The sequence below is a fragment of the Lonchura striata genome, chromosome 6, assembly GCF_046129695.1.
Source record: "Lonchura striata isolate bLonStr1 chromosome 6, bLonStr1.mat, whole genome shotgun sequence".
Taxonomy (NCBI): Eukaryota; Metazoa; Chordata; class Aves; order Passeriformes; family Estrildidae; genus Lonchura; species Lonchura striata.
In genome coordinates this window covers 22177286-22203847 of record NC_134608.1, presented here as the reverse complement: position 1 = coordinate 22203847, position 26562 = coordinate 22177286, and the positions used below count along the sequence as shown (strand labels likewise).

Genomic DNA, 26562 nt, shown 5'->3' with positions numbered 1-26562 from the left:
ATGCCAGGTGGCTCCAAGATGAATGTGCTCCTGACTAAGGCTGAGCCAATCAGGAAGTAAAGTAACATCTCTGTGATAATGTATTTGAGAAGAAAAAAAATGTTGAGCAGATGTATGCAGCCAGAGAAGTGTGGGGTGAAAATACATGGCAGAAACAACTCTGCAGGACACCAAGTGGAGCAGAGGGAGGAAGTGCTCCAGGTGCCAGAGCCAAGATTGCCCTGCAGCCCATTGTGAAGACTATGGTGAGGCAGCTGTCACCCTGCAGCCCACAGAGGACCACAGGTCTATAGGGATCCACCTGCAGCCTGTGGTGGAAACCCACTCCAGAACAGGTGGATGCCTGAGAGGAGGCTGGGAACCTGTGGGAGGTCTGTGCTGGGACAGGCTCTTGGCAATCTGCAGACACATAGAGAGAGGAGCCCATTCAGGAGCAGGTTTTCTGGTAGGACTTGAGGCCCTGTGGGGACCCACACTGTAGCAGGCTGTGCCTGAAGGACTATATTCCTTGGAAGAGTGACTCATGTTGCAGCAGTTCATGGAGAACTGTTGCCCATGGGTTGGACTTACGTTGAAGAAGTTTGTGGGGGATTGTCTCCTATGAGAGGGACCCCACATTGCAGTAGGGGAGGGACTTCTCTCCCTGGTTGGCAGCAGAAACAACAAGTGATGAACTCACCATAACCCCCACTCCCCATCTCCCTGCACTGCTCTGGGGGAGAGGAGGTAGACCTCAGGAAGGAAGGGAAAGAGGGGTGGGGAGAAGGTGTTTTAAAGATTTATTTTACTTCTTATCATCCTGCTCTGATTTTGTTAGTAATAAATTCAATTAATATCCCCAATTAGAATCTCTTTTACCCAAGACGATATTTGGTGAGTGATCTCTCCCGGTCCTTATCTCAACCCATGAACCCTTCCTTAGTTATATTTTCTCTCCCTGTCCAGAAGCAAAGGGAAGTAATAGAAGGGCCTGGTGTCCAGCCAGGATCAACCCACTACAGACTTGAGAACTTATAATTTTTATTTGTAAACATCTGGGGAGACTAGAAAATCTGGATCCAAGAACCTTAAGAGACATGGGACTGGCATGCTGGAACTCTGACATCACTTGCCAGTTAGATTCAGTAAGATGAACAATGCTAAAAGCTCTTTGGTGTAATGAAGACAAGGCTGCTGCCAGGATGGCTCTGTAAGAGGGCTGAAGCACTCTTTGGTCCAAGTTTGCTGACTTTTGGTCTAATCTCCAAGGATTCTTTATTCCCCTGGCTTTCCAGAAAAGAGCTAGAAAATCAAAAAACCCACATCTGGACATGTCATATATTAAAAAGATTCTTTATTCCCCTGGCTTTCCAGAAAAGAGCTAGAAAATAAAAAAACCCACATCTGGACATGTCATATATTAAAAACCATCTTGCTGTTGGTTGTCTGACATGTTTCCATAGGTTTAAGTATCAAGCAGGACACATAGACTCCACATAGGTTTAAATTTTCTTCTCCCTTCATTTGTATTGCACAAGTAGGTCATTGCTTTATCCAACTATGATAGCTCTGCCTAGTCTTTAAATAACTCAAAAAGAACTATATGGACTCTGCTGTTGCTGATTATGGTTCCTATCCATGCATCTCCTCCTTGTAACATAATTTGACGTTCAAGAAAGAAAAACCTTTTGGCTTTGCTGGGGCTTTGAGGATTTTTGAGCAGAAAGTGATTAGCAATATGTTTTCTTAACTTTCTTTGTGTCCATTCAGACAACAACCAAAGATATTAACTTGAAATTGTTGTCATACCTCATACTGTCTGATGGCTCGCACCATCCCTACACACATCAAATCCCTTCTGCTCTCACTGGGGCCACTTTCTCTGATTGCTTTCGACCTCAGCTTTTCTTTCAGTCCAGGACTGCTTGTCCTCCTCCAGCTATATCCTTACAGTTCATGAGTATTCTCATTCATTCAGTCTGTCTCCTTGAAAGTATTTTTAGATTGTGATCATCTCCCTTGAGCTGGCTATTTCTAAGATAAATGCTATTTCACGTCATCTTTTCTCCTATGTTCCCTATGTCTTATTACTTTTACGTTTTAACTCCATACCCTCTGAGAATATCTAATGAAGACCTTTTGGTTTGCAGGCCTTCAGGGCTGTCCAGTAGTGCAGTATAGAGAGGAACACTGTCCACGACTTATTTTCTATGAGATCCTTACTATACATAAGAACAGATTTCTGGTTTACTTCAGAGTTGCATCCCCATTGCAAAGACTTCTGAGACCTTAGAGGTGACACAATTTCTTTCAGATAGTCACACTTAAAATAGACAAGCCACTAAGCAAATGTCCGTGGTTTCTGTGCAAGGTCTTTAGCAACAGGGAGCTTTTACTTCAGCCTCTAGCATTATCAGAGAAGAAATCTGGTGGTCATCTGATTTTCCAAAGCCAGAGAAGCCTAAGTGCTTTATTTTTAAAACCTTTGCAAGTATTTAGACATTGTCACAAGAAATCATGTTCCAAAATATATTTGCTATTGCAGCTGCTATGTAATGAAATGCAAATAGTAAGTAATGATTCTTTAAGTACAGAAGATGAGAAGCTTTTATTATTTATCCTTAGAAAACTTTAGAGCCATTGAACAGATTTAGAATTTGCAACATTGCCATTGAGCTCAGCCTTCATTTACTAAATCACAGCTAAGAGCAAAGGTTCTATTCACAGTTGTTGAGCCCTGTTACATTTTCTTGCCAAGGATTTCTGTAAGTATAGAAAGGTGTGACAAAGAAGGGATGTCAGGGCAACTGACTAATTTAAAAAAATACTCTTAACTACTTCTGCACAGCCACTACCCCAAACAGGGCAGTTTGCACACTTCAGAATGAGCAGAGAAATAAGCCAATATACAGGGTCAGTCTAATGTTACATTTTTACAGCTCTTTCCATCCCAGAGGATCTTAACTGTAAAGGCTGTGTCCATCTGAAAGTCCCACCACGACTGCTGAAATCCAGTAGTTTGCTGCAAATGAACCATTTAGCTGCATAAAATGGTGATGCAGCAATTTCCAGCCAGTAACAGAGGTGTCTGACAGAAAGAATAGTTGTGCTGCAGTGACTCAAATTGACTCAAACTGGGATCTATCTGTGCTTCTGCAAATACTGAAATGTTGCGATAAGGGCACACAGCTGTAACCCTGACATGGGCTGGGTATGATCCAGCCCTGATGTGAAGAGGCAGCAGGATTCATAGGCAATTAATGTTGTACTGGATGGATTCTGTCCTTGCAGAGTGGCCCACTGAAACTCTGAGTTGTTTTGCCCTTCTCAGTGTGCAGCCCTAAGGAGTTTTACAGCCCAAGGCACTGTGGCAGCAGATGCCAAGTGCCATAAGCTGCCCAAGACTGCAGCGTCCCTCAAAAGCCAAAAACAGAGGGCAAAGATGTCAAACCATAATTTCTGCTGGTGGGAGGTGGCTTCATGTTGAAAGCATATTTTTGTCTTTAAGTGTACAAAAGTGGAGAAGTTGGATCAGCAAGTCTGCGGAACAAGAATAATCCAATACAAAGTGTATGGCATGAGACTCTGGCTCTGGTTCCAGTGTCTAGGTGACTGTCTGCTCACCTTGACACCATTTGCCAGGAAGGAAAAACTTATGTCAAGATGCTGTTTGTGGGTGATGATAATAGCTTAGTTTTCCCTTAGCTTTGAATTGACAAGGTATGAATTTGGTAGTGTAATTAATAAATTGAAATTAGAATGGGTCTGCAAATTGGTTATTAAATGCATTTTTAGATTGGTCATTACATTAAAGTAGGAAGGATGAAAGAACTTGTCAAAAATCACATGATGAATTATTGGCAAAGCCAATAAACAAATCCTAATTTCTTCCTTTGACACATCCGTGTGTACGCTGTAACAAATGTATAGAGACAGCTAATGACAGCTAACTGTCAAAAAGCACAATACAGCTCATGTAAAAATCAGAATACCTTTTATTATTCACTATTAGAGAAAATACATCATATTACCCACAGAAATAATTGTGTGTTCATGCGAACACACATAGTGTGGAAGGATGTATATCCCTCCATGTTTTAGTTATCCAGCTAAGGGTGTCTCCAGTATATTTTCAAGGTTACTCTGCTCATTACAATAGACTTTGTTTGTTATTGATTCAAACATGTATTCAAGTGTAAAGTGGTCAAAGATAGTTACAAAGCCTGTAGGAATGAGTGACTCCATTCTTGTTTGTGAGAAACTCAAGAATAAAAGCAAGGGTCATTCCACTATCAGGAATGCACCAAGAGCCTTTCTGAAGAAGAAATAACATTTTTCATGGCTTGTCAGCATACTCCCCAGCCTATTAAAGAGAAGCAATGGATTCCTACCCAGCCCACATAAGCTGATGCAGTTTGCCAAAACAGAGGCTTCTTATTGCAGCTGCTGGGGAATCGAGTGCGATGATCCTGGTAGAGATGTTACAGTATCCTTTGTTAAGAAGTCTGTAAGAACAGGATCTCAGCACTGATCTAATGGGCTGCTGCTGCAGCTAAAAAACAACAGACACCTGAAGTTGATTAATCCCTGTAGTAATTCTATTAACATCTTTAATGGAGTTATAACATGGATGATTTTACCCTTCTGCAGCAATGTGAGAGGGAATTGCCCTGGAGAGCCTGTAACTAAAGTGTGGCAGGGATGTCTGAGGAAAGCATTCTTCTGTTTGTTTTATTGCAAAATGAAGTGCCCTGATGGGCTGGAAAACCTCCCTGTCTTCTGGAATTTTGAACACTTCACAGCCCTCATGGTGCAGGTGTTCTCTGTGAGAGGGTAATGCAGCAGGGCTCTGACACAGCAGCAATGTTCTTGGCACCCTCCCAACTGCTTGCTGTGTGGCCACACTTCCTTCTGTATCCCTCACAGGTATGCCTAGCCTGTCTCATCACACAGCTTCTCAAACACAGCATTTTCATTCACCTTTGTGGTTTCCTCTCCTTGTCCCTACCTCTGACCATGATTTATCTGCTTGCTGCTCCCTGTCAGAAGGGCAGCCTTGCCTGGACTCTGTCATTGGACAGAGGATTGCTAAAAATAAGTAGCAGAGCTACAGTCTTGACCTATCATTGTACAGGGAACAGATCAAGAACAGAAATGAGACATTCTCAATTTCTTTTTCTTTTTCTCCTGATTTTCTAGCCTGTGGAGAGGTTTATCTGTTGCATTAACCATGTTCATAGCCTGTTCCTAGGACAGCTTAACTGCATTGCAGTTCTGTCATTAAGGGCTTGTCAGTATTGTGAGTCAAGAATCATATCTTGAGATGGAAGGGACCCACAAGTATCATTGAAATCCAACTCTTTGCCCTGAATAAGACAATACCAGGAATGACACCATGTACTTGAGATCCTTGTCCAAACAATTTTGGAAATATGCTCTCATGTGAAGTTACCTCATGTATATAAGTAACAAAGAGCCACTCCATAAAAGCCTCCCAAAGACAAGACACCATTTTTTACAGTCTTCAACAATAGCCCAGGCTCCTGATGCAGTTTGTTAAGACTGTATAGGGTGACTAATGGGGCTGGGGACTGAGGGATTCAGACAGGAAGCCACAGGAGGGTCTAAGTTTTTCTGCTAGTTCAAAAACTGTTGCCACCTATGCAGGTGCAGTAATGTGACTACTAAGCTGCAGTATATCATCTACATGGTTTGTGATTTCCATGTAAGTATGCTCAATTTATTCTGTTTGATAGCCCATCCTTTCCTCCCACAACAGCTGCAATCCCAAGAGACAGAGTAGCCCAGCTCTGTAGTGATCCAGGAGACAGTGGAAGAGAACAGGGAAGGTGTTGTGTGCGTGGGATGCACACACACACGGGGATTTTATTTCTCTTTCTGCCTACGGTAGCTACTCTCCGTATTCTGCACAGGGATGAAAAGTCCAAGCAGCCACTTCTTGCCAAAGACTTCTTGCAGGTTCTCCCTCCAGGGCCGAGCTCTTACCAGCATTCCCTTCCGCACCTGGTACCGTGTCTGCCCACGCAGGATCAGCAGCATCTGGTGGCAGCAGAAGCCGGCGCAGGCCAGTCCAATCCCAAGCCAGAGGTAGAGCATAAGGATGACAAACATCTCAGAGCTAAGGAGAGCTCCTGAAAACCAGGAGGGAGGGAGGACAATAAAAGAAAGAGCTTAGACACACCACACATGCAGTGTAACACAGCCCCAGGAACCAACAAACCAACTGTTTTCTCTGGCCACTAGTGGGGAGGTAGGAGCAAGACAGGCTGGTTGCTCCAACTATATTAAATTATTTCCTTCATAGTGTTTGATGCTATGGACCTGCTGCAGAAATGCTAAAATGACAATGGTCACTTGTACACTTCTCCTTTTGCTGTTTATGTGAGTATCTAGATTACAAGGCCAAGTTCCAGCTGAAGTAAAGCATGTCTGTAAGACTTCAGCACTATTCTGAACAATAATTAATTTATTTAAGGATTTACCTGCTCATCAAAGGGAATCTAAGATTTCTAGGATTTTGAAAAGATAAGTGGACCCTACAGTGTGTAGATCCTTCTGAGAAGCCTTACTGTTTGTATTAACACAAGGCAGAAATATTTCAGATTTCTCTTTTTTTCCGTCTCTATGAGTACATGTGCATATATATATATACATATATATAAATGCTAAAAAAAGAAAAATAAATCAATAATGACTTTCCTACCTTTGGAGCAATGCAGTTTTCATGTGAATGCAAGAAAGAAACAGAAACCTTTCTAAAATACAATCCAAATTCCTTTTATTAGCTGCTGCTAGAATATTCAAAATACTTTGGATATCTGAAGCTCCTAATTCACCTGGGGGGGTTTTAGTATATATTGATGATGAATATATTTGAATAAAAATATTCTGTAGGTCCTTTCCTCTACAATGATTTTAGAACTCCTTCTGGAAAATATTAGTATAACAGCAGATGTCACTGAGTGACCTTTCAGTGTGTAAGCAGAGCTAAACCCATTAATATAACATCCTCTGTGTGCCCATATGATGTTTATGTACGTATTTTGTGCATATTGGTATATTATTAAACACCCATATTTACACACAGGCATATTTACACAAAGGAAATGAAATATGAAATGTGTGTCAATATGGTATAAATCGCTGATATCTTTTCACTGGTTCCTATAAGGTTTAGAAATACAAAAGCTCTCACATGCTTCTGTTCCTCTGAAAGACCAGCTGTGATAGAGCAGGGATTGCATGCACAATAGAGGTGTGCTGCCTAAAAGAGGTACATGGATGCTTCAGGTCTTAAGTTCAAAAGAAGGGTCATTGGATATGCATCTCTTGTTTCCCTTATGCAGAAGGCTGAATTAGGTGGTATCATCCGGTTTTGCTCTCTGTGAATCCCATCTTTTCCACCTGGTAGTGCTGTAAGTGAGAGATTGGGGCAGGCTCCTCTGAGGATAATTTGTAAGGACACTGACTACAGCCTCAAGCTTTCAGAGACTGTCTTCACTCAAAAAAAGGTGCAGGAATCATTCAGTTTTCTTCCTAAATGTAATGTCATCTTTCCCTTCTTATTAGATCCCATTCAGCTCAGTGGACTCCGTATGCAACACAGCAAGAGAAGAACAAGCCCCTTAGGATAATGACAAATCCTCATTCCAATTCTGACAGAATAACTTAATCTAGGAGGTAAGAAGCCCAGAGCCAAATACTGGATTCTCTGTTGGTCTTTTACTGGACCAGAGTGTGACAGACATTTGTTTTTTCCTACAGCTGATACTGAGATGGGATATGGGAAGACACCTTTTCTTTAGAACATTTGCAAAGCACCTCTAGGCCTTATTTATTTGACTTGCTGAAATTCAACATTCAGGAAGTAATTACCCTTGCTTCTCCTTGAAAATATTAAGCATCTCTGAGACGACCTTTCCAGATACATTATTTTTTTTTAACTTTTTCTTCAAGCTACCTACATAAAGCATTTTCTATAATTTATTTTGTGTGGTCCAATATGATGTGTTTACAATAGTGCTCTCCATTTGCCCCTCATCCCCATGGTCTCTTTTAGTCTTGGATTCTTTTTTCTCAGTGTGATCTCAAGGTTATATTGCCATATATTATCCATGCCAGAAAAGCTGTATTGTAGACTGCAGTTATCGACTTTGGGTCCAATTCTGAAATCCATGCTTGAGTACAGTCTGGGCAGAATGAGCCAGCTGAAAACTTTCCCAGCATGAGAGCAGGGAACACTTAGTTGACATAAGACCAGCAGATTAACCCTTCATCTTCCTTTACTACTTCTGCAGTACAGTGGGCATGATGGAGAAGAAATAAAAAGTTTTTTCCCTGCTATCATAGTCCTCTGTTTGGATGATACAACAACCCTTAGGTAATAGTTACATTAACTGAAAAACACTGTGTGTGCAGCCCTTCCAGGTAACCATTCAAGACTGTGTTTTTCTTTCCTGAAATGGATGTTAAATGTCCTGGTACAAACCCAGTAGGCCCTTCCTCCCAAGCAATCAAGACACCACATGCCTGTATCTTGCTGTGTGAGGCAGCAGTTCTCAGCAGAACTAGAGGTTTGGTGGGAGCTGCTGGAAGCTGCTACCCCTCAAGGGCGTTCTGGCTCTTAGTTCTGCACCCAGCCCCATTGTGTCCCACTCAAACACTGTCCCCATGCTGTATGGGCACCACAGTCACTGCCACCAGAGCTGGGGCACTTCAGTGTCTCCACAAATATATGTCAGGATGCACCTCTGTACAGATGAGCCCTCAGAGTCAGAGGGAACTAATTCCTTGATAATCTCCTCCCCTATCCCTGCTCCCCCTCCCAGACTGCTGTGTTGAGCAGAGCTTAGGCACAGGGGAAAAACATTCCCAGTGTTTTTAATGCTAGTAAAGCTCATGCAATATTATTTACAAAAATTCTTCTAGTTGGAAAAATGATTCCATAAAAATGTCATGGCAGGATTTCATTTTTATTGTCTTTCAGTGATTACCATGACAAATCTGAAAATTTGCCAAGTAGAGAGATATTTGTTTGTTTTCAGATGGCAACCCAGCCTGGAATCTGAAAAGCAAGCTAGGGCCTCTCTGGCTCCTGTATTCCCAGCAGTGGAATCTCCACACTCAGATCTTAATCAACACTTCTGGTGACAGTGCACAAGCCAAAACAGACTCCCTTCTTACTGAGCTCAGCTGAACCTGCAAATCTAAAATATATGGGATACCTATTTTAGTCTAGTAAAAGCTGATGTAAGTGTATGAAGCAGGAGCTGCATAGGGGGGAGATGACAATTTTAGGCAGTCGCTCTCAGGGTAGAGTGGCAGTCTAGGCTGTCTGGATAATCCCTTCTCTGAGGTCAGGATCTGTCTAACTCTTGGGTTTGGACAGAGAAAGGGTTGAGGTTGGAGAGTTTGAGGGTGTGTTGAAAGGTGAATAGGCAAGGCTTCTTGCTCTGCAAGAACAGAGGATGAGTTATGAGAGCAAACTAAGGAGAGAGAAGGAGAAGTGTTGTGGAGATTTACAGAAAGGCAGAGAGAGAGGGGAAAGGGGAAGAAGTAGAAAGAAGGGTAAGGAATGGAAGCAAGGAGAAGGACGTATTTGCTTTTGGTGTGGAGCTTTTGCAAAGAGCAGCACAGAGATTTTCCCATGGTTCTCTGTGGACTTGTGTCCCAGACTAGGGTCACAAGACAGGTAGCTAATCATGTCACATTAACTCCTCTCTCAGTTTCTGCTATTGCCTGAATCCCAATTCTCCTGTGCTGGAAGGATGAAAAAATCTCAGTAAGTTTCACTGCCTGGAGGCAGGAGGTGGGTGACAGTGAAGGGAGTGAGTGGACCTGGATAAGATATACCTGCTGGGATATGAGGAACCTCCAGATCTGTAGGGTACAAAAGCCTACAGGACCCCCACCTCTACCTGTAGGGCAGGCAAATGATCCCTCATACTTGCAGTGAAATCCATCTCCTCTAACTACAACACATGTCCTGCACAACAGATAGCTCTATTCGAACACCATCAAGTTGGTTATGGGGCATTTTCCAGAGCCTGACAGCTATGGATATAACCTGAAGTGAGTCCCAGCTTCTATTTCAGGTGAAGCAAAGTATTTTGGAAAGGCTAGCTGTAGCCTCCAAAGAAGGCCAATTGCCCCTCTTGCCCATTTCCATAACACACCTCCACACAGATGGCTATCCAAGGAAGATCAGGTCCCCCCATCCCAGGAGCCCTGGAGGAGGAACACACTCCTCATCTTTGAGCAAAGAGTCCTTACCTGAGAAGAACTGGCTGATGGAGTGAGGCAGAAGAGTGAGGAAGGCCAGTGGGTCCACAAAGGACATGGAGAGTATAGCAGAAATATAAGCCATGCCTGCCACCAGGGAGTGAAGGCAAGCCAGGGAGGTGTAGAGGCAGAACATGATGAAGTTTCGCATGTTCCTGCTCCCAATGCAGTTCCCTGTGAAGAAACAGTGGTGGTCATGCCTCTGGGTGACTCTGGCACACAGTCTACAGAAGTGAGTGCCGGGCAAGGCTGAGCCAGGGGACCTGCTTCCATCCAGCCAGTCTGCCACTTCGGCTCCTTTGCCCAAGTTTAAGTCCTTGCCCAAGTCCTCGGGGGAGTTCTGGATCACAAGGACGTAGTTGCCCAGGGCATTAGCTGAGAGGAAGAGGAAGAGGGCCCCATGCAGCAGAGCAGGCGAGAAAAGTGAGGTTGTGGAAGGGTCTCTGAACATGCTGGGGATGAAGACAAAGATCTGGAGGACGAAGGTCACTAGGGAGATGCACAAGAAGTAGGCTGGAGCGACAACATTGAGCAACCTGAGAACTAGCATTGCGGATTACGTTCCTGCGGGGGAAAGCAAGGAGAGAAGGAACATCACCGCTCCGGCTGCACACTTCATCCTTCCATTTCCTGCCGGGTCCCGGCCCCGCTGCCTTCGGGAAATGCCCTCCGGGGGCCGCTCTCCCTCGCCGCCGCCCCACGGCCCCTGCCGGGCCGAAGCAAAGGGACAGCCCGTGGGCAACGACCGCTCCCCGGTTCCCGGTGGAGACACCCCAGCCCCGGCGCCAACCTCCCGGGAACTCGCAGCAGCAGTGCCCCGGAGGGGCTGCAGCGGCTGGAAGGGGAGAGGCGGCTCCCGCGGTGTGCTGGCGATGCGAGCACTGCTCTCTTCGCCTAGCAGTCTCTCTGCCAGGCAGGGTCAGTTTTGATATTGCATGAGAGGAAAAAAGGTGGTGCTGGAGGAGGGGGGAGTGAATTGGAAAGGAGGGGTGGGAGGAGGAGAAGGGGAGGGGGGAGAGGTTGCTCTAATCCACTGCAATACGGATCAAATCCAATGCTCTAATTTATCCCTTAAAGCCACGGATCTGCAGATTACCTCTATGACCGCTGCCCTGTTCTGCACGAAATTAGAAAATACACAAAACAGCTGGTCAAGTGCTGTCCGGATGCAACCTGCGGCGCCCGGCCCCCGAGCCGGGGCAGCCCCGCAGCTGCAGCCGCAGCTGTGGCCGGGCAGGACGCGCCCCGCCGGACCGGCGGTCAGCCCCGGCCCCGGGCTCAGCCCGCATCGTCAGGGCTCAGGAGCGCCCGGGGGGCACACGCGGCGGGCAGCGGGCCGGGTGGCGGTGTGGGTGCCCCGGCACGCCGAGCACACCGCGCCGGCAGCCTCAGGGAGTCCAGCGCGGTGTCTGCAGAGCCCGGCGGCCCCGGAGCCGCCTCGGCCCCGCGGCGCTGCGGGCTGCACGCTGCCACCTTGCAGTCCCCTTGTCCCCGGGCGCGGCGGGTGCCGCCCGGTACCGGCGGGTCTGGCGCCGACGGAACCGCTATTTCAGCCGGCCACGCCGAGATCCTCACGGTAGCCGAGCCCGAGTGCAGCCCGGAGTCTGCCCTGTTCTTCCTCTCCCTCTTCCTCTCCCTTCCTGCTCTTTTCCTGTCCCTCTGCCCCTGCTCGGTGTCTGTCTCTCTCCGTCCAATGCCTCGTGCCTTTCCCTGTCCCTGTCCTTGTCCCTGTGCTTTTCAACTCCGGACTTCTGCCTCCCTCTCCGTATCTCCCTCTTGCCTCCTGTCCGGTCGTCTCCCTTCCCGACCCTCCCCGTGCTCCTGCCCCCACCCCGGCCCGTCTCCACTGTAGCTGTCCCTTCAGCACCACCCTCACCTGCTGCAGCTCCGTCCACCTCCCACAACCCGGCTCAGGAGAAGAGAAAGGTGTTCTCGGGCCGCTGAGGTCCTGACAAGTCCCACGGGGAGAGCAGAAGGGTGGGAAGAGGCATTCTGTTGCTCCAGCCCTCAAAACACCATTCCTTCCCACACTGTGGGTGAGGGAGGCAAGGTGAGTTTTCTGTGTGTCCCCGTGCCTCCCCAAAGCTGCTCCTGTTCAACCAGCATTGTAGGCAAGGGGAAATGCGAGGGGGAGTCGCTGCAGGTTCAAAGCCTCCCTTAACAGAAGCAGGAAAGGCTGGGCAGGTAGTGCCTGGGCAGTAGCAGTAGCCTGGTGCTGGTAGAAGTTTTGCAGACACGTATTTTGCTCTGTGACAGCTACACGCCCTCACCCCCCTCTGCCCACCTACGCTCTTCTTGTACTGTCTACACAGGCTCTGTGCACGGCCTCTCCTTCTCCTACACACCTACGTGCTGCACCCTCCCAGCTCTCATGAATAGCATCCCTGTCTCCCTCCACAGATGAGCCACCCTTGACAGGAGAAGGGGAGAGAAGAGGGCTGTTGGGCTGCAGCTGTGTCCCTGGTGACAGTCAAACTCTGCACTGGTGAAAAGTCAAAGAAAAAATGCATTTTACATAATCTTAGGTCCTAGGTTTACTGGCCAGCCCCTCAGCACAGACTCTGCAACTCCACAAGAGACTCTCCCTTTGCCTGAAGGTTCAGAGCAAAATGAAAGTGTGTTTCATGTCTCAGTTTCTAGGGAGAGAGGACTGGAGGAGAGAGCGGCTGTGCTTGTCTCCTGCACGTGTACTAGCATGGAAGGTGACGACAGCAACCAAGTGTTCAAGGGTTCTTTATTAGAAATAACTTCTCCCAGGTAACTTTCTTGGTTCAACATTTCTGAGAAAAGCAGTGGCAATAACACAAGCAATGCAAACCAAGCCTGTAGGCACTGGATCTGCAGTGACAAACAGCTAAGAGACACCTCTGGCAGAACTGAAGGGGAAGCTGCTTAGAGTGGATCTAGGTTTCACTCCCACTTCCCTCATTCTTCTGTCACGACTACTGAGAATAAAAATCCTCCAATATTCCCTCCACTCATCAATTTAAAGTAGACTGAGCCTTGCAATAGAGATACATGACCTAGTCTACATTTTATCTTTAAATAATCAGACAGTGTTTTCTCCATATTTTAACAGCTCACATCAAAATAATAATAAAAAAAAGAAAATTACAGAGAAATCTTTTCATGTCATGAAAGACTCTCAGCTGAGGGGACTGCATCTCATGAAAGACATTAAGCCTGCCTGCATAGGGAACATCAAAAGCTGTAGCCAAAGAGGGGGGAGGAAGGGGAAGGGGAAATCTGGTTTCCACTGGAATGGAAGATTGGTGAGACAGATTATACCCCACATTCTCATTAAAATGCTCCTGCACATTGATGCTTATGATTTGTCACTGTCAAAATAGTGGATTCATATTTTACAATATAGCAAAATATCCTCTTTCAATGCTGTTGTGATATTATGAGCTGTTTGCAGGATGAAGTTGACTGGGGAGGAATTTGCCTATGTATATGCATGTGTATATAAGAGAGAGATGGGTAAATAAGGAGATTAGCACAGGAAGTAAGCAAAAAATGGGAACAGTAGTTAGTTTGGAGCAAGTATTAAAAAGTAACAACATGTACTGCATGAATTGGGTTTTCTCCTGCTGTAAAATCAACATCATGAGACAACTTGAGTGTGTGACACTCAAATATTTTCTCCCTTTTTCTTCTCTGAGTCTGGTTGTGACTCAGGAGATGGAGTATTTCCCCATTCTGCTTTTCAACCATAAGTAAAACCACTTCACTCATGTGTCAAAATTTTGTTGTCTTTTGAGTATGGCAAGGATTATGCTATCTGCCTTTGTCTGGAAGAACTTGGCAGCTGGGCATACGAAACACATGTGAGAGCAGTTTATTGTTCTCATTACCTACTGTGCAGGTGTTCTCCAGAAATTAGCACAGCATACCACAGCCAGTCTCTCACCCCAGCCTTGGTGATTCTGAGTGTCACCACTCTGCTCTTCCCTGCTGGCCAATTGTGTGCAGGGACTTTTCTTAGTATGGACTCTTTCCCAATATGTCCCTTTAGCAAGCAGGGTGGGAAACCATTGACAGAATCTATCCAGTTGTCAGCCAGATGGTGATTCTGTCCTCCCATTCAATCATCTGTGCTACATTTGATAATGACTGGCAGATGACAGTTTTCATAGCTTTGTCCCCTGATCTTCTAATTCTTTGTGCTCAAAGATTTCAGACAGAATAAAATACTGTTCCAGTTGATGCCATGCTCTGATACAGCCTGCCCAACATCTTTGAAGATTTCACTTTAAATTGCATCCCAAATTATGTGTATTTTCTTCCATCTCAAAATGTGCATTGCCATAGCCCACGCCATTAGTTTATTGTTTGAGATACAGTCTGATGGTGATTTTTCTCTGGAATGAGTAATTTAACCTCTGCTATTTGTTGTGACATTTTTAAAGAAATGAATTCTCTCTGCGGTAAACCAGGTGCTGCTTGATTTACATTATCACTTAACTACAAATTTACAAGTTTTATGAGGTGGTTTCTGGTTTGGTTTGATTTTTCTTTTTCTGGGTAGTTAGCCTTCAAAATTTGAACACCCACAATGTTTGGAGAGGTCTCCTGTTGGATTAGGTAAAGCTGAATGGCCAAAAAAAGTAACAGGGCAGCCTAATGTCTTCAGTTTAGCAACAAAATAAATATAGCATGGTTGAGCTGCATGCCTTTATGGTGACCAGCTTCAAATCTGCCTAGGTGGAGGAGAGTGAGAGCAAAAAGGTGCTCAGCCCTTTCCTCGTTCAGTTCTGGGTTATACTACATAGGTTGTCTGGATCTGATCTTCCATAAACACAAATCTAATGCTAAGCTTCGACTCATAGTAAGAAATGATCATCAGAGGCCAACTCAACCATCTTTCCCAGTTTTCCATACCCTTGTTTCAAGTTTACCTGTCCTTTGCAGACAAAAGTCTGATAAAGTCCTGAAGATCTCAGGTGATGGAGATTCTCCACCACCTCCAGCTATTCCATTCAGCTACTTCTTATTCATTCAGAATTTCTCCTTATTCATTTTATGCATAATGTAGCATTCCCTTTCAGCAGTCTAAGGTCTTAGTCCTTATCCCAGTGGATTGAGAGAAAGATAAATCCTTTCCTCACTGCAGTCTCTTACATGCTTGAAAGTGGTGATCATGTTTTCCCTAGATGAAGCCATCCAAGTCCTTAAATACTACCTCTTGGATTGTGTTTGAAAGCCTCTGAAAGTAGCAGCAAGGGTCCTGGGGTATTGCTCCTGTTGTACAAGTACCCAAGAGGGGCATCCAGCACTGAGGTCAGGCAGACCGACAGTATGGTTTTAGGCAGCTGGATTTTAAATTATGTAGATTACCCATTTTGCTACTTCAGTTGTGCTGAGGAGTTTGATGAGGAGAATGTTTATTAACAAAGGAAGAGATGGTAACACATTTCCAAGGAGTTGGGATATCACGTTGTTCATGAAGTTCTGGTCCATTCTAGCTGGCCCATGCAAAGGAGCAACAGGACTGTGTGAAAAAAGGCCACAATTTATGGTGTGCCCTGCTGTGTAAGGAAAGGTGTTGCAAAAACCATCATTTCATTTATTTGCTGCTTTTTGGTGGTGTCAGGAAACAAACTTTTGCAGTCAAGCAAATTTCAGTATGTCAGAGCACAACAGCAGGAAGAGAAAATGTTGGTGATAGGTGGGAAGGGAGTGTTGTGGGGGGAGGGCACTCTTGAACCCAAGCTCAGGCCAGGGTTGCTGTCCCTGGCTGTTGCCCACTCCCTCCTTCATTCCCCTTGCAAATGCCTCTGAGCTCTGTCCTCATAATGGCGTGGGAATTCTTCTTCCTCAAGATTCTTCCCTTCCAGTGCCTACAGCTGCTCCCTTCATCAAATCCTGCCCATAATACTGTCTCAGCACCAGAGGAATGGCTGAATGCTGTGGCAAAACCCCCTATGGAAAAGCTCCAGTAGTGAAAAGAAAAAGAAGGACAAGAGAGGGGGAAGAACTAAAGGCATTTTGTTCCTGCAAAGCTCCGAGTATCCTGTCCAGGTGCTGGCTGGTCTCAAATTCCCATCCTCCTCAGCAGACCTCAGTACCAGATGTTATATCCTGACAACAAGGTGTCATGCTGCCACTTTATGGAATTCTTCTCCTTGCCTTCAAGATACTTTGGCTATCAGATAAAGTACACAATAAAACATCTCTAAAAACTTTTATCTCAGTTGATTTGGAACTCCTGAGCCATAATACTCAAGCCAACTGAGCAGACTCATCACTCCCAGGTGACTATCATGGAAAGTTATTGGAGCAAGGTTCCTGACACTCTGCATCATTTCCAGGCAGGACATTGCAGGAACAGAGCACTTAAGAAGTAGAAAATTAAACTTATAAATGTAAATGGTGTTCATTGCAAGTGAGGATTAAACCCCAAACTAACAGGCATGAATATGTGAGGATGGTCTTCTGAAGAAATCTGCTGTCAGTAGAAGCAGCTACTGCTCCAGAAATTGTGCACTGCCCTTTTTCACAGGTCTGGCATCTTCTTTCTCATCCCCAGCTGGCTGCCCAACCCTCATCTGCCATCATTGGATGCTTGGAGCGTTGTGTCAAATTTATACTGGGCACATCAAGACGCAGGAGTTCTGGTCTTCCTTTCTGGTTGTGAAGTGTCAAGCACACCTAGGGAATCCTATAAATAATAAATAATGATAACACGTGCATATTTATAAACACGTAATTGTTTAAGTAGTGAATATTCAGCACACACCAGATGGTTCTTCTTTCACTGTCTCCAAAATGGAAATGACCAGTTACTAAAGATAAAATATTCCTTTCCTCTGCTGCTTCCCTAGGGCTCCTACTTGTTGTTCTCTTGTAGAACTGCTATTCCCTAGAGAAAAAAGCCTTTCAGCCTTGGAAACATTGAAATCAGATCTGAAATATGAAATGTTTCAGCAGAAGCTGCAGATAAATGAACACAGTGTTAAATCAATTCCAGAAAATAGACTTGGATTAATCCTCCTGCCTGCTGCAGCAGTGCTCTTGGGAGAAGCAATCTCTCTCCCCACTGTCACATGGCTGCTGCCTCTGCTATCAAGATGTCCCTCCACTGGGTCTATAAAAGCAGTTCCTAAATTATTTTTGCTCTTCAAAAATGGTAGCTAGCAGCCGGTGCACTACATGTACTGCACATGACCACCACCCAGCCACACTGCAGGTGGCAATTATTTTAACTGTTGCTACACCAAGGGCCAGACTCTGCCTGCTTAATTTCCACCCATCCTGATGTCTGCAGTTTTCATTTCTGATCTCTTACATAAGATGCACTAAAAACACTGGGAGCAGAGACCAGGCCCTCAGCCACTCAATGCCAAGTCAAAGCATCTTGCTTCTTGCTTTTCTTTGTCCCCATGTGCAACACGTATGCTTGCCCAGCTCCACTGAAGGAGATGGTCCCATCCCATCCCATCCCATCCCATCCCATCCCATCCCATCCCATCCCATCCCATCCCATCCCATCCCATCCCATCCCATCCCCTCCCATCCCATCCTTTGGAAAGAAAGACACTGGGCTCAAACCATGGCAGATTTAGGAGGACCTCAAGGCCAGACATGTCACTTTCCAAACACACATTTAAGCCCCGAACTTAGTGCAGAAGAAGGGCCAATATCTCTCCCAGTCAGGTGCCCATATGGAGGGGATTCCTACACTGATCCCCTAGTCAAGGTGTATTCTGTGCAGCTCTGAGCTAGACACCTGTTCAGTGCCATCACCAGCCAGGGCATCCTCTGGGCAGCTCTCTGTCCTTGCTGGTGAGGAATAGCATATTTTCCTGGAGCCAATCTGGCTTGCTTTAACAGAAGAAATTAAAAATGCTGTTTAGAAAGAAGAGGCAGAACTATGTTCCCTTCTCAGGAGGCTGGAGGCAGCCCCACACTCACCTTTTCCCAGTCCCCATGTGACTTGGACTTTCAGGAGAGGCAACTCTCTCAGTGCCAGAACGACGGGGTTGGGACTGGGGCTGGGCAAGCCATCCCTACAAATGTTGGGAGCAAACCCCAGGCCCCTGAGGCCAATATCACCTCTGGGCTAGGCAGAGCTGAAGGCTAAACCTTGTTCTAGGAATATCAACTGCCTAGATGAGTCAAGGAAAAATAATTGGGATGATACTTTCTCTTCTCAGCTGTAGGTAAAGAAAGTCATGATTTGATCATGGGTAGCTGTTTGACAATTTCCAGGAATGACATGGTGTATTCAGTATCAAACAAATGAAGACTTTAGCACTGCTTTGAGTAAGACTAAGGTTAAGCTGATGGCACTGCATCAAGGTCAGCTACTTGAGTCTGCCAGAAGAAAGAGTGTTCATGTGTCAGATGGTAATTTTCCTTATCCCCAAGCTTCAGGGCACCTCCAAAGGCCAATGGTAGTCCAGGACTACTGTGATGTCTCCTGTGGAACAACGCCTTCAGTAACATTCTCCCTCCTTGCAGGGGTAGTGACTAAGTGAGGAAAACCAGAGGACTTCACTGGAGAAGCAGTGGCTCTCCTCAGGAGAGGACTGTAGGGGATAACTACTGAGGATCACAGCATAAATAGCAAGAAGAAGGCTGAATTATACCCATCTGAAGACCCACTGAGTAGCTAAGGAAGGAAACAGAAAAATGAGGAGTAAATATAAGGTTGAAGTTCCATGACAGTGAGACTTGGACTTTCTACAGATTTGTCTTCACTTGCTTCTCTCAGATTCCTATCTGGTGGATTTGGGGTAAGCACAGCCAGTAGCTAAGTTTCCAAAATGCAAGAAGTGCCAGAAGCAGAAGCCAGAATCTCCTTCACCCACAGCTTGGGAAAGGGAGCTATCCCATAGAATTGGAGGGGGTAGCAGGCATCTTCTGCTCTGGGAGCAGAGGAAGCAGTGGCTGTATACTGGATAGCAAGGACAAGGTCGCCTTCAGGGGTTCAAGGTGACCAGGGCCAAGAAGTGTCCTGTGGAGAGCTCAGGCAGAGGGAATTCTGGCATGATGCAGAGGACGAGATGTAAAGGAGCTGGGAAACAAGAATGGAAGAGGTGAGGATGCGGGGATGGAGGGGGTTTCGGTGTGATGTGAAAGCTGGAAAGAACATGGATGGCCGGGGTCAGACAGTTCCAGCAGAGAGGCTGGGGTGATCGCCGGGATGAGAGGGTCAGGGGGAACCCGCTTCCCAGGCACCCTTCCGGCACCCGCCCCTGCCCGGCATCCCGCTGCTGCGGGCCCCTCTCCGACACAGCCAAGGAAGAGCTGCAGCTCCACGTGTGACAGGCGAGTCTGTCACATCCTGAGGAACGACCAGCGGGTGCTGGGGACAGGCTGGCACATGGAGAGACACAGCTGCCCGGCCCAGCCCGGCCCGGCTCGGCCCGGCTCTGGGCGTGGCAGGGATGCCGGGCCGGGCCGGCAGATGGCGCCGGGAACCGCCGGGAGCTGCGGGAGAAGGGAGCGGAGGAGGAAGGTGCGAGAGGGGAGGGGAGGGGAGGGGAGGGGAGGGGAGGGGAGGGGAGGGGAGGAGGGGAGGGGAGGAGTGCGCGGCCTGCCCGCGGTCTCTCAGGGCGAGGGCGTTTGTGGGCGCGGGGTGGGAGCTAGATACCTGTTCAGTGGCATCACCAGCCAGCCATCACTACCCAAGAGAGATCTCTGCTTGGGAGGTGCAGTGCTTTCCCTTTGTTATGCCACATACTACACTGGTCACCAACAGAGAGCAAAAGAGCTGCTGCATCTGCCTTGTCTCAGTACGGCGGAGCTCTCCCTGTGCACCAGCAGATCTGCTGAAGCAGTGCAGAGCTGCCAGTTGCTGAGCTACCTGGAAAGGTGGATGAGGGACCAGATAGATGTCAGGCTGTGATCAGCAGTGACCACCAGTCTTTTAGGACTGGGGTGGGGTGGCTTGTTGTGGAGTGGCTTTATTAGCCATAAATCGTTTGTCATTGACTCACATTTCCCTTCTGGTTTCAGTTCAGTTGAGCATTCCCATCTTCCCCCAGGTGTAACTTCAGCCTGATAAACTCCATATTATCTCCACCTGAGTGGTCCCTTCATTTCAGGGCATGTGGAAAGGAAGGGAGGGATAAAAGAGGTGCAAAGAATAGAACCATAGAATCAGAGTGGTTTGGATAGGAAGGAACTTTCTACGTCACCTAGTTCCAACATCCTGCCATCAGCAGGGACACCTTCCACTAGAACATGTTGGTCAAAGCTGCATCCAGCCTTGGCCTTGAGCATTTTCAGAGATGAGGCCACCACAATTTCTCTGATCAACTTGGTTCAGTGCCTCACTATTCTCACAGTAAAGAATTTCTTCCTAATATTTAATCTAAACTTTCTTTCTTTCAGTTTGAAGCTACTACCCCTTGTCCTATCACTACATGCCACTGTAGGTGTCCCTTTCCAGCTCTCTTGTGTGCTGCCTTTAGGTACTGGAAGGCTGCTGTAAGCTTTCCTTGGAGCCTTATCTTTTCCAGTCTGAACAACACAAATACTCTCAGCCCATTTTCAGAGAAGATTAATGAAGCTGAATGTGGTAAATTATACACACAGTAAAAACATAGGTAAAGCCAGCAGCATAAGCATGGAAATTAATAAATAATTTTTTAGGCTCAAATATTGGTCACAAGTTCCAGGCAGAGAAATAGGTGAAAGTAGATTGTCAGTGGGTCAGAAGAGGCACAAGGAGAGGTTGTGTCCTTCATAAAGTGTGTTGTTTCACCAGGGAACATCTTGCTGCAAAATTCTGTGGATGTCCACATTTTATATGCTTCTGAATCTCTTTCAAGAACAATGTGTTTGCTGGTGAATGGGTGAGGACACTAAACAAGCGTCATCCACTTGCTCTGTTTTTATGCTCTTCTCAAGGTGTTTGCTGCCAGCCACTTCCAGAAATAGAATGATAGCTACACAAACCTGTTTTCTGACATAAAACAGCCCTTCTTTTTTTTTTATTTTATTTTTAAAAATTTATTCTGGCACTATTCTTTACGTAGAAGAAGGGCCAATGAGCTACTTAGAAAAGAAGATTTAGTGGAAAATTTTGTTTATGAGACAGCCTGTTTAGAGTTAATGACTTTCACAAAGGACTGTGCCACTGTGCATTAGCTAGCTGTGCTGCTGGCAACCGTTTTAGCCAGGGAGAACATCAGTGCATGGGGTGTTTGCTCCCAGGAAGGCTGGCATGTGGGCAGAGACACAGCCTGCACGCAGAGCCCTGCATTCGGCCAGAACAGTATGGTTCATTACATGATGTGCATCTTCCTCACTGCCTCTCCTAGCTCAGCCTGTTCGCTTACATCTTTCCCCTGCAATCCACTGCCATTCTCATAAAAACTACCATCGCTTTTCCCTCATCTATCTGCAATCAGTCTTTCATTGCTCTAAATATCATAAAAAATGCCATTTAGACTGCTTTAGAAGGTCAAGTGCTCAGCCTGGATCTTTTTCTTCTATGTCAGGAATTGCCAGTTGCACCTCTTGAAGCAGAGGGGTCATTTCCCTGAGATTTCCAGAAAACATTTCACTCTGACGCATGACCTCCATTTCAAGCTCCATATAACCATGTATTTATTTTGTTTCTCTCTCATACACATTTGTCTAAGAGAAGGAGATGTATTTTACACAGAGTGAATGAACCCATGTTCCTTTCTGCATCCATCTCCCTAGGGAAGTGACACATCACATCCTAGGTTTGACAGCAGATGCGAGGGGCCACGTCAGAATGTCTGGTGTTGAGGGTAGGTGAGCAGCAGGCCTGACCTCTGGGGAAGTGCAGATTACCTCTTTGCAGAATAATGCAAGGATGTTTGATGCACAAAAGCTGGATTGGGGCTATCAAGTGCAAGCCTTAATACCTAGTTCTTCACTGGATCTTTCTTCAAGGAGGTGAGTGAACCATGTTGCTAATGCAGTATCGGGGTAGGGTAAAGTGGAGGAACATTTGATTACTGGCAGGTTGTTGGGGTGAAGAGAGGAAAGCCCCAAGCAAGAGGTTGCACCATTTGCTGGTGGTGATGCAGGAACAGGTGAGAACATCCACAGAGACACTGCTGCAGGCAGTAGTGTCTGACAGCAAGGAGGGCTGGGGACAGTGTTTGTGAAGATGACCATGCTGGGTTTAGGCTGCAGTGGGCATTTGGACAACTTGAGCTCCCTGCACTGAGGGCCCAGCTATGGTGTCTTTTGGAGCAGGGCTGGTGGTGTCTGGGCAGCACCATGGGAATATTTTGCTTACCCAGGCCAGCCAAGGAACAGAGATACAGTCACAGAGAAATCCTGTGCTTGCAAGTACTGAACCACAGTGTCCCATCTGACTGGCAATTGGGAAGAGCCAATTAGCATATTTTAATGCAACTGATTAGTGCGTGGTCACGCAGCCTGGGTGGTGGGTGATTTTTGAAGCAGATTTGAAATTATAAGCATGCAGACACCAAACCACAAGGGACCTGGCATGGGGAAAGGACGATTTCCCAGCATAGTAGCTGCAGCCTCAGTTTCTCAGCTATTCCCAATGGCAAGCTGCCTTCAAAGAGCCCTGAGAAGGTCCGGGGTGAGCACTTGAAAATTAAGAAATTAACTTTTTTAATTAACGGAACTGAGGTGGGTGGTGTGATGGTGGCTCAGCCTCTGCTGGAGCTCTTCTAGCTTCTCCTTTTGCACAGCTGAAGTCCCAGGGTCTCCTGTGGGAAGGGAGAAGCAGCTTGCCTGGGGCCGGGGGTCCCCGCCAGGCAGCCCCTGCGGAGGGCACAGAGCCCTCCCGGCGCAGGGGCTGCGCTTGTGCGGCAGCCGCCTCTGCCGATGTCGGGGGCTTGTGGGGAAGGTGCTGCCCCTCATCCGGGCTCTGGGAGCGGCTGTGGGGCAGCCCGGCCGGGCTGGGGCTGGGGCTGGGGCTGGCTCAGCCCGGGGTGGTACCCGCAGCTCCCCCGCCCTCCGATGTGCGCACTACAGGGAGCTGCTGCCGACAGGAGCTCCGTTTCCTTAGTTACGGCAGGCAGGAGATATTCCGGGAAGGAGGCGGGCAGAGCTAGGAAAGGCCGGCAGGTCTGGGGAGAGACAGCCTTGCGGGGGCCCGGGCTTCAGCAGCCCCTCACACCGTGTCTGAGCTGCCTGGGCTCCGCATCCCGGGTGTCCGCCCGGTGCCCCGGAGTCCGGACCGGAGGAATGGTGGGCGCCTACGGCCGGGGCTGGAGTCGGCACAGAAGGGCTGCAGTGCCCTGCCAGGGGCAATCCAACCAGCGCCCCGGGCAGAGCGTAGATCCGACCTCCGCAGATGTGAGCTTCCGCCTCTTCTCAGGGACTAATCCCCCACTTGTCCAGGAGTGAGAAGAGATTCATTCCTGCTTTTGCAGCATGAAAATAATGTAATGATTCTATCAGCCCTCCAAGGAAATAAGTAATTCTCTCCTAGAAGCAGTTTGCAGATAAGAAGGTCTAGGACCACATGCAGAACTGTGCAATGCCATTTTGTGCTTTTGCCCGTTTCAAGCTTCATCTCCCAGGTTCTTTATCCAGGCCTGCCCACAGTGCAGAGCCCCATGGAGCCCTGCACTGGCTCCCACCCCTGCACCAGGGAGGTCAGGGCTCTCTTCAATGTTTGCCTACAGGCAACCATTTGCCACGGGCAAATGCTGTCCTCACCACACTCCAGCTGGCCCACTCATCCTGGTGGGGAGCAGCCAGCATGGGGATATCCTGGCAGAGCCATGTGCCATGCCAAGCTGAGCTGTCAGCCTGGGACACAAACACAGCCTAGCTGGCTCCAGGTGCAGGGATCAAGGACTAAAGGGTGTTTTCATTGCCTGACCCTTCAAGTTTGCCACCGGTCTGGGCAAATTTCAATTTTCTAGTTTCACAAGCATCAGCTCTGTAAGGGTATTCAAAGGCACATCTCCAGCTAAAGGCCACACCTTTGCCAGGATTTAGCTCTGAAGCTCAGAGATACTAGTGCTGCCCAAGGGTAAACCAAAAACTTTTTTAAAAAAAAGACACAACAGCCTTTTCCTACAGATGTCATTCTCAGGAACAGTTAGTTGCACCATGTTGCTCGAAATGTGTCTAGACAAATTCAGCTTGAGTCCCTCAGTCTGCCTGGAGAAATTCAGCACAAATATTAAAGCCATAAATGATGGAAAAGAGAAATTGCATTTGGAAGATTCATACAGACAGCAGGATGCAGTGCTAGGGTCCCAGCTGCCAGACAGCTTCCTGTGCCTCATCCTCCTGCTTCCTCTGTCTCCAGCACCAGATCTTTCCCACACTGCTGCAGGGTTATAAGCCATGCAGGAAGGAGGTTTTGTGCTCCTTCACACACAGAGGTGGAATTGAGCCACACATCACTCATGGTTCTCAGGCATGTGGAGGACTTAAAAACCATGAGCCCTTGCGAGACTGCACCTGTAAGGCTCTTCTTAGGCCAAAATCACGGCTACTGAGGCCCAGTACATAACAGAAAATGGAGGAGTTCTCCCTTTTGGGGCCACTCTGTACTTCCTTTTATGTTTATATTTCTATTCTATTCTATTCTATTCTATTCTATTCTATTCCAACTAGGCACAGTTTGGGCCAGAGGCAGGAAGAAACAAGTATCTCCAGGGAATGATTTAGGCACAGGAAAGATTTGTCCAGTTTTGTGTGATCCCTGATGTCTTGGCAGGCCAAAGGAAGGGGGGAGGGTGTTCTTTTGGGACTGGGGGAGCTCACCAGCAGTAAGGCTGCCAGATCTGCTCAGAAGTCAACATTTCCCAGCAATGTTTGCCAATTTAAGTGATCAAACATGTTGCCTTCCAGTTCAATAAGTCAGAGAAGCCATGGCTTCTTCTTCTTCATTGCTCAGAAGTAGGGGATCAAATATTGGGGACCCAGTGGCAGATCACAGTCATGAGGCATTCTAGAAAATCCCCATGGATTTTTTTTTCTTCCACAAGCTCCCATTGCTAAACTGGCACGGTCATCTCTGCTCTCTCCTGAGGTAGACAGTGTTTCCTGATGCACAGCAACAGTCAAGGTCTCCAAGCCTCAGTGATGCTGTAGGACTGGCACTGGCTTGTCTGGAGTGAGAGAGCAAACTGTGTGGCTTCTGCTCATCATACATATGGCTAAAGAAGATAGCAGTGAAAGAGATTTGGAAATATTTTTTTACTCAACTGTTCCCTAAAGTTTTAGGCATGTGCTGATTGGGCTATGGTAGCTTATGGTTGGAGATAAAGGTCTCATTTATATGAGACTCATTTACATGAAACTGAAGTTTTATCAAAAGACATGTTGTAGCCAACCTGTTCAGTGCACCACGCTCCAGCAGACCAGAAATCAGCTGAGCACTACCTCAGCCTTGGGGAGCCTAAAAAAAGAAAGACTATAGGGGACACTGGGCTTTCGCCTCTTGGTTCCTCATGGTGTGTGAGCTGTGCCAGCCATTTCCACTAGCAGTATGAACAAAGATTCTTTGCTGGCTGCTGTTATACTATGTTCATCCCCTGATGCTTCTCCTGGTGATTTTCATAGCTGTGCTTGTGGTACTGGAAGGTCCTTTACTTAAATGGCTGGAGTTTAACCACTGGACTGTGCTTCTTCAGCACAACACAGATTAAATGAGCCAAAATGAGCCTTTAGAGGATACTGCAGAACAACACTATTTACTCAGCATCTGGAGAATTCATAGCTGTGGGACCCCCAGGTCCCCCATATGAGGTGGGAGCAATGAAGCACTTGGCATGTCAGTGAGACTTCTCTTCAGTAACATTCTGGTGAATGTTTCTTGGTAGCTCACTTGCAGATGTGTCTCTGGCCATCACTTGGGACCAGTGCTGGCCATGCAAGAGACCCAGTACTGCAGCCCTGAGGGTGCTGCGTGGTTTCTCCAGCACAGAGCGCACAGCCTGCATTCTGACAGATTGGAGAAATGGGGAGAAGTCCAGGATGCTCATGGAAAACAAGGTTCTCAGTGTCCCTTTGCACTTGGTAGGTCAGGTTCCTCTCTTTCCTATGGGTCATTCCTGATGAAGGCAGAGACCTTCTGCAGGAACACGGCCCCCAGGAAATTTCTTAGGAACCACCCCTGCTGCCACCTCTGCCAAGCATCTGAGCAATGCTTCATCAAGGGGAAAGGCTTTGCAAACGGTCTCAAATGAAGTCTCAAATGTGCCCACCCACCTGCCCCTACCACTGTGGGGCTGACCTCCCATGTGCCCCACTGCCGTGGCCGATGGCCCCCGGGGCACACGCCGGGCAGCCATCCCGAGGAGCCCGAGCGCCGCGGAGGCTGCTCGGAGCGGCGGATGCGGCGGG

General features: G+C 47.1%; 1 protein-coding gene across 2 annotated transcripts; it reads right to left on the bottom strand.

Moving 5' to 3' along the window:
- Positions 1–2429: 2429 nt before the first annotated feature.
- Positions 2430–12522, bottom strand: ZDHHC22 (zDHHC palmitoyltransferase 22). Of its 2 annotated transcripts, XM_021542816.3 has the most exons (3): positions 12158–12522; positions 10273–10845; positions 2430–6131 (listed from the first exon to the last, which is right to left on the bottom strand). In XM_021542816.3, the coding sequence occupies exons 2-3, from the start codon at positions 10829–10831 to the stop codon at positions 5866–5868; spliced, it is 825 nt and encodes a 274-aa protein (XP_021398491.1). In that variant the 5' UTR covers positions 10832–10845; positions 12158–12522; the 3' UTR covers positions 2430–5865. The 2 variants fall into 2 exon arrangements, with proteins under 2 accessions (XP_021398491.1, XP_021398490.1); XM_021542815.3 differs by lacking the exon at positions 12158–12522 and having other exon boundaries at positions 10273–11060.
- Between the last annotated feature and the right edge of the window lie 14040 nt (positions 12523–26562).

What these genes read in the sequence shown, in the direction of transcription:
- ZDHHC22 (XM_021542816.3), bottom strand. Translation starts at nt 10,831, where the DNA reads ATGCTAGTTCTCAGGTTGCTCAATGTTGTCGCTCCAGCCTACTTCTTG. An exon ending in CATCAGCCAGTTCTTCTCAG is followed by an intron (nt 6,132 to 10,272) that starts GTAAGGACTCTT and finishes CCTGGTTTTCAG; the next exon opens with GAGCTCTCCTTAGCTCTGAG.